Raw genomic sequence first — 7,944 nt, forward strand, 5'->3', positions numbered from 1 at the left:
TTGTTGTTGTTTTGACTGAGAAATTTCCTTGTGTCCCAAAAACGCACATTATTTGGAACTGTGCGTCCCGCGGGAAAATTATGCATCTAGGACGCGGGACGCAGAGGTAACGAGATGGCTGTGGAGCTCCGCTAAAGTGAATACAATACAATACAGCTTTACTTATATTGAGTCTTCACAACCGCTGCAGCTCTAACAAAGCTATGAGAAATGGTCACAAACACGGACATGAAACACATATCGTATTTTCCGGACTATAAGTCGCTCCGGAGTATAGGTCGCCCCAACCATAAAATGCATAACAAAGAAAAAAAAAACATATATTCAATAATCCCTCATTTATCATGGTTAATGGGGACCAAAACCACCCGCGATAAACGAAAATCCGCAAAGTAGCGACCAATTAACATAAACACGTAAAAAAATATATATATTTTTTTAAAGTCCGCAAACGGGCCGCGAGAAGCTGCAAAACAACAGCGAGTCACACAGAGCAACATATACAGTACTGTACTCCATGTATATTTAAAAATGAGGGATCACTGTAAATCGCACTGGATTATAAATCGCATTTTGGGGGAAAATTTATTTGATAAAATCCAACACCAAGAACATACATGCCATCTTGAAAGGCAATTTAAAATAAAAATAAAATCGAAAACAACACGCTGAATAAGTTACATGACGCATAAACAACGAACTGAGAACATGCCTGGTATGTTCAAGTAACATATTAATTATCAAGTTATTCAGATAACTATAGCATAAAGAACATGCTCACAAGTTCACCAAACCATCACTGTCACTCCAAATCACTAAATCCAATGAAATCTTCATCCTCTATGTCATTTTAAAACAACTCCACCAACTCCGTAGGTAGAAGATGCAGCGCTTCCTCTTCTACGTCACTTACGTCAGACTCATCGTGGTTTTATCAATACAGGTCTAGAGCGGCCTCTTGTGGTTTAATGTGAAAATAACGTGAAATGATATACGTACAGTGAAAATCCTCTACAACGAAATCATGTTTGCAGCAAGAATTTTTTCACAACAGGGGGTTTTTCACTAGCAAATTTCATCTCAGATGTCAGCGCACACACACACACACACACACACACACACACACACACACACACACACACACAAACGTATGTGATAATGTCTTTTATTTTGCTTCCTCAGTCTTTAATTTTGATCACTTTTCCCCTCTCTTCCAGCGTCAGAGCTCTTCTTGTCTTAGCTGCTTGACATCCAAAGGTCCGTTTTGTAGCCATTTTAGCAATGCAACGTTCATGCTGCGTCTGAATCTAACAATAACAAATACTTCCTGGACCCGGTGGATTTTCTTTCCACCATCTCACTGTCTCTAACTCGACCTCCCCTCGATCGCCACCCAAGACAGCGTTGCTCAGCCGATGTCATGCAATGAACTCTTAAGCCAGCCACGGGACGCTTCGTAGTCCTCGATGGCCATAGTTAGCGCGATGGAACTCGCCTTCTCTCTAATTAGCGCTCCAGTTAGCGTAAGGTTTTTAGCTTGATAAAAGGTAAAGCATTCCAGGAAACGTTCGTTTATTTGACTGTCTGTCGAGCCACAAGCAATTTACTCTGAGCAGCTAATCGGATGCATTCCACTCTATCTTCCACGGATCTAGCGACAGTATCTACACACATAGACAGTGAGGTCCCTCTTGGCCAATCGGAGGCCAGGATGATGCTCGGTAAACCAATGGCAGAGCAACTATGAGTATGTTGCATTCAGGAAACTCGCAGCTGTGAACGAAATAAACATCGTTCACTATGTAAACCAGTGTGGTGGTTGCTGTTGCCGTTTCTGAACGAAGCAGTAGAGGTCACTGTTGGATTAGACTTCATTGTAGTGAATATCTTCGCGAGGCTGGAGCAGAGAAAATGATTTCGTATAATGCAACAGGGTGTTTTTCGTCGTATGGGGGGCAGGAGAATGGGAATGGTGTTAATGCATGAAGATTTTTTTCACATTAGGGGGTATTTTCGCCCATGTAGGTTTCGTTCTAGAGGAGTTTCACTGTAATAATGTGTTAATAATTTCACCCATAAATCGCTCCAGAGTATAAATCGCACCCCCAGCCAAACTATGAAAAAAACTGCGACTTATAGTCTGGAAAATACAGTAAGTACAAAATGGCATTACAAAGCGATAAATGAAAGACAAAATTTTGAGGACAATTGATTCAACAAAAAGGCACACAAACCTCGTGTGTCACGGTTGTTTTCGGTCTGGCCAGCAGGTGGCATGAGCGGTCTTCGGGGTGCACACCTGCTGCCAATCTTTAATTATGAGACTCTGTATTTAAGGAGTCTTCTGCTGTGTGCCTGTTGTCGGAGTATTGTTTATTGCATTGCTACTTCCACGCTCGTTGACCTGTTGTCTGTTATCGTTCTCGTCGTGTTTATCGCTCTAGCATCTCGGGACTATTTTCTCTGCTCGGCAGACTTATATTTTACATATTGGATTTTTCTCGCGTGTTTTTCTATAGGTTGTTTTTCTTTGGCATACTCGGTTCTATTTTTGTTCCCTTGCCTTTTGTATGCAAGCGCTTTTTGTTAGCCATTCTTATTATAAACATTAAACTATTTTGTTTGTCACAGAGATCTTGTTGACGTCTGCGATTATTGGGATCCAAAACCTTATTCGGCTCGCCCGAAATCATGACATCGTGGGCTCACATCCACAAGGGGCCAAATATCCTCAGAAGTCTTGCTTGTCTCCTTCCTTCGTTTAGTCAGGAGTTAACTCTGCTTTTGTTCTTATCTTGGTTTCATAATGGCTGCGCAGAGCTCACAAAGTAGTTGTCTGTTTGAGTGTGTGTTGGCGAAAGCACATGTCAATTAGTGTTCAGCAGAACCCATTTAGGTTACAATTGGTTCCCGCTCATAATCACCACTAGATGGCACAGGAACACCAACAGGGGAACAACTCAACGGGGAATATAAAGAGAGTTACACTCTCTTTATATTAGGTGCACCGGATTATAGGGCGCACTGTTGGCTTTTGGGAAAATTGAATGCTTTTAAGTGTGCCTTATTGTGCGGAAAATATGGTAATACCCATACCTAATATTGCAGCACTTGCGGCTTTTATTGCAGAACTCAATATTTTTAGGTAGGCTTCTATTAGTGTGGCACATCTCGATCTTGAAAGGCTCCAAATCTGTCAATTTGCCATAGCATCTCCTTTGCACAGCCCTCTTCAAATCACCCCGCGGTGTTTGATCGGATTCAGGTCTGGACTCTGGCTGGACCATTCCGAAACCATAATCTTATCCTGCTGAAAATATCCTTTGTTGATTTGTAATGCCTGCTTCTTGTCAGTAGCGGAACACCAAAATGTGTGCCCCCTCCATAAACTTTGTCAGGACTGAAAAAGATTGACTGTTACCATCGTCTTAGTTTATGTTTTTCACCTCTCAACCAAGAAGGCTGATAAAGCCTTCGCATTTGTGCCCAACAGAATGCCCTGAGAATGAAATGACTTAAATGAATGAAAATATTCACAAACACCCCTTAAAACAGTCAGTTTCGCCTTCCCCGAAGAAAGCTATTGATTGTAGGGAGCTCCGAAATGGTAACCGATTCTTTCTGCCTTTTTTTACGGGAAATACTTCCTTTTTATTTTCAAATACCTCTCTACTCCCATTATAATTTTGACACTTAAGTCTATATCATGATTGCTACCAGTACTGTGAATGAATTCAATTGATGCCATGTTATACCTCATTCTCCATTTGAAGCAAGTTAGGCTATGACAAAAATATGAAAACCAGTTTACATATAATCGAACGTTCATGTACATACAAGTTTGAACATTTTTGGTTAAAACAACCCATAATGTGGTTTTACATACTTTATTACATGTAATTACATGTATACAGTATGTATGACAGCAAGCAGTCGTTCTTGCTTTACTGTACCAGTTAAAAAAAACAAAACTCTCCCTTACACAGCCTCTTCAGTGTTCTAACATTATTAGGGCAATAGCTTTGAATATTTTAACGGTATGATGTCGATTTCTGTCATACAGTATTTGTAAATGTGAATGAAAATAGTGAATCTTGTCCTGGAGCTTGATTTGGAATAAAAAAATCACACTACTGTATTTGTCTGTTCACTGCACATACATTGCTTGTTTGGAGGCTGGTATGCCCAGAGATGCATTTGCATCGCATGATGTGTATCGTTTCTCTTCTGTGCCGTGACTCTTAAGTGTTACGACATGTTAAAAAGGAAGTTGGAATGAGAGCTCCAGGTTGTAGGTCATATCAAAGTCTCGGTCTCCTTTTTTTAATATCACAAACATTTGGCATTTGTGTCGAGTTTTTCACATCCATTTTGATTTCTTTTGAATAATTTTGTGCCCCAAATGCGGTTTCATGTATTTTTAATCATTTACTCATTACAGAGAAAGCAACTGAGGAATGCATCTCGCTACAGTATTTGATTTTCTTCAGAGCTGACTTTGACTCTGTCGTGCTATTTTTGCTGTGTGTGTTTCCTGGCACAAAAGAATTGACAACCTTTAGTTCACCTATCATTTCAAAGCAATTCTGAAACTTTTTTATACTCAGAGTGGAAATTAGCAATATTTTGTCTATAATGGTCGGTTTTTGATGTGGTACCAATTTTTTTTTTTTTTGACAGATTGTGCGAACACTTTGCCTCTTTCTTACTGCTGCTGAGAAGAAAAGTTCTCGCCTCTGCAAGGCAGACTCATCATTCAAATACGATACAGGCCTCTTTGTTCAGGGTCTGCTCAAGGTAAGCCCCCTCTAAAATATGAAAATATCGAATTAGACATAACCCATTTACGGTCTGTTTCGTATATTTTGGGTAATTGCTAACTCTACTGATGTCTTGCTCCATAATTTATTGCTGTTTTTGAAGATCTTTTTGCATAAAGGTGCTCGAACACACAAAAGTAGGCTAAATTGCATGCACCGAAATATTCCCTGCAGTGCATTTACAGTATACAGTGGTACGTCTACTTACGAACGTCTCTTCATATGAAAATCTTTAAGTAACGAAACTCTTCAACAGGAAAATATTGGCTATTGTTATGAAAGAAATTTCAAAATACAAAACGCAAAAATACAGAATAGGCTGCTTTTCGCCGCTCCGAGTTTCCTGAACGCAACATACTTATTGCTGCTCTGCCATTGGCTATTCCCGAGCATCATCCTAGCATCCCATTGGCTAAGAGGGACCTAGACCGAATGTGTCTATGCAGCGTCCTCGTCATTCGCCCCTCGGGCCATGAGGCGTTCCAATTGTTTTACGTAAATGTGAATCACCCAGAAAAGTGTTCACCAGTCGGGCGATCGCTCATGATGCTGATGTTTGCCTTGGACATTTTTGAACATGTTGTCAAAAGCCGACAAAAGCAAACATCCTTGGATCAGTTCTTTACAAAATGCCAGGCCAAAACCACTTCTGAGAGAGAACATGACCTAAAAAGGCCCCAGAAAACGAAGATTAGGTTAAAAGTTAAATGACTACTCTATTCTTTGTTTTTTACACTATGCACAACTCTCATTTATTGTGCAATAATCTAATTGTAACATGTATTTGTTACATATTTTGATGCATTTTTATGCTTCCCAAAACATTTATGTCAGAATTTTGGGGGGCTTGGAACGGATTAGGGCATTGACATGGAAAACGAATCTCTACTTACAACATTTTCTATTGAAGAAATTTCTTCCAAAACGTATTAATTTCATAAGTCGAGGTACCACTGTGCTCCCAACCCGAACTTTTGAGCTATGAGGACTCATTGTGGTACAAACTGTCTGTTCAGCAGTTTCTTGTTTTGACAGATTTTATTCATGGAAATGGGAACAAGCAAAAAGGGACACGCCACAAGGGAAAATGATAACCTGCTTCCCAGAAGAGAAACTATTCTTTCAATCTTATTTTGCGCACACATTTTGTACCCACTGATTGAAGTCTTTTGTGCATTCTGGTTTTGCTGACGTGAGACCCCGTCAATGCTTTGAAATAGTTTTCAGTCTATGGGTGTTTTTTTCTTTTCGATCCGTAATCTGTTCAGATACCTTTTTTCCTTTTGACATGGGAGTTTAGGTAAAGTAACGTTGGGCAAATCAGTGTGTGTATTTCCATTCATTCCTTTTGCTTTTTCTGTTTTCCAGGACTCCACTGGTAGCTTTGTACTGCCCTTCCGCCAGGTCCTCTACTCACCTTACCCGACTACACACATCGACGTGGATATCAACACAGTCAAACAGATGCCACCGTGTCACGAGCATACTTACAACCAACGTGGCTACATGCGGTCCGAGCTGAATACACTTTGGAAGACGGACAGCGAAGAGGATATCCCTCCTGACACTGTCATCCCCACCGATGACACGTTCACACCTGACTTGTAAGCCGTCATTTTTCTGCGTTTTATTTTTTTTAAAAATCAGACTTATACCAAAACAACAATACAGTGTACCTCTTTGTTCGTAGGAATATATTTCAAGATGTTTTGCATAAAGATACTTTGGTGAAGTCATTTATAGACGAGGTAAGTTAATAGTAGGTTCACTCTTCCATTTTATGCACTGCATCAACTTCTCATATGGGTACCGTGACGGGGCGTATATTGGACTGACACACTATTTCGAGAGTTGTAACATTGCTGTACATAAGATGGAACATGTAACACAAAACACAATAAATGAAAGAATCACAATAATATATCAATAGCGTAAACTAATCCATAAATAGCTTGATTTGATATTTTTTGTCACACCCAGGTGTTCATGCTGAAGCCCGGCCTTTCCCTGCGCAGTGCCTACTTGGCTCAGTTCCTGTTGTTGCTCCACAGGAAAGCCCTCACATTGCTAAAGTACATCGAAGATGAGACGTAAGAGTTGTTGACCAATTTCCACTTTTTTTTGTGGGGGTGCGGGGGCAGATTCCGAATTGTACCACCATAGGGGCATTCAAATTAAGACTTTTCACTGGCCTTCGCTTGGAAAGCACCACACATAAAAGTAATCCAGTTCTTCATTACAAGTTATACCAGAGCTTCGCTTTACTTCGAGGCCATATTCTCATACAGTATTTGTTTTTCGGCCCGATTTTTCTCTGCTGAGTTTTTGTGACAGAACTAATGACCAAAGCTTCGGCCAAACTTTCACAGTTAAAGGAAGAGAATTATTGACAGCTTTTCCAGGAATTGTTGAGTTTGGTCTGTGACCAGTTTGGGGTGCCCAAAGTCATGGAGGCGTAGGTGTCAGATCATACGGTTTGCTGCCATGCACACAAAATAAATCAATCAATAAAATCTGTTTATTATATAAAAATTGGAAATCAATTGGTTGTTCATTATGACGTGAGATGTATAAAGTAAAAGTATCCTTTACCACAAAACCTGATCATTTTATCAAATTTTCAGTCGCATACTAGCATATTGAAATATATATATTGTTGTTGTTCCTGGGAGTAACCTGCAAAAATTTGCTCTTTACTAAAATGAATTCACTGATTAGCCAAATTAACCTTCAAAGGAGAAGTTATTTAAACCATTCTATTATTATTTTAACTTGTGCAGATTTTTTTATTCAAATATATTTATTTTGCAATAATATTGTGTTATTTTATTATCATTTCATACATGGCAATGGCGAGTGATGAAAAAAGCGGAAGAGGCGTGGCCTGGACGTGGGCGTGGCCTGGACATGGGCGTGGTTACTTACAAAAGTGGCACTAAACATGCTGAAGATGAAGTGTATTAAATTTACAGTTTGAAAATTGAACAGAAAAAAATCCCAAGATCGCCACTATTCGTTCAAGTGAAAATTTGTGCAATTTTGCCTATGCATTCCTGGTGAGCACCAATATGTAACTCCAATTTTGCTGCTCAAAATCAAAACTAAAAAAGTAAACACATCCCCT

General features: G+C 39.7%; 1 protein-coding gene across 5 annotated transcripts in view; it reads left to right on the forward strand.

Moving 5' to 3' along the window:
- c9orf72 (C9orf72-SMCR8 complex subunit) overlaps positions 1–7,944 on the forward strand; it is a 22,033-nt gene that overhangs the window by 12,100 nt on the left and 1,989 nt on the right. For all 5 annotated transcript variants that reach the window (XM_019888568.1, XM_019888569.1, XM_019888567.1 and 2 more), the window contains 4 exons: positions 4,681–4,797; positions 6,189–6,424; positions 6,511–6,568; positions 6,801–6,910. In XM_019888568.1, coding sequence (XP_019744127.1) covers positions 4,681–4,797; positions 6,189–6,424; positions 6,511–6,568; positions 6,801–6,910 — 521 coding nt within the window. The remainder of the gene's footprint in view (positions 1–4,680; positions 4,798–6,188; positions 6,425–6,510; positions 6,569–6,800; positions 6,911–7,944) is intronic.

The sequence above is a fragment of the Hippocampus comes genome, unplaced genomic scaffold, assembly GCF_001891065.2.
Source record: "Hippocampus comes isolate QL1 unplaced genomic scaffold, H_comes_QL1_v1.1 scaffold405, whole genome shotgun sequence".
Taxonomy (NCBI): Eukaryota; Metazoa; Chordata; class Actinopteri; order Syngnathiformes; family Syngnathidae; genus Hippocampus; species Hippocampus comes.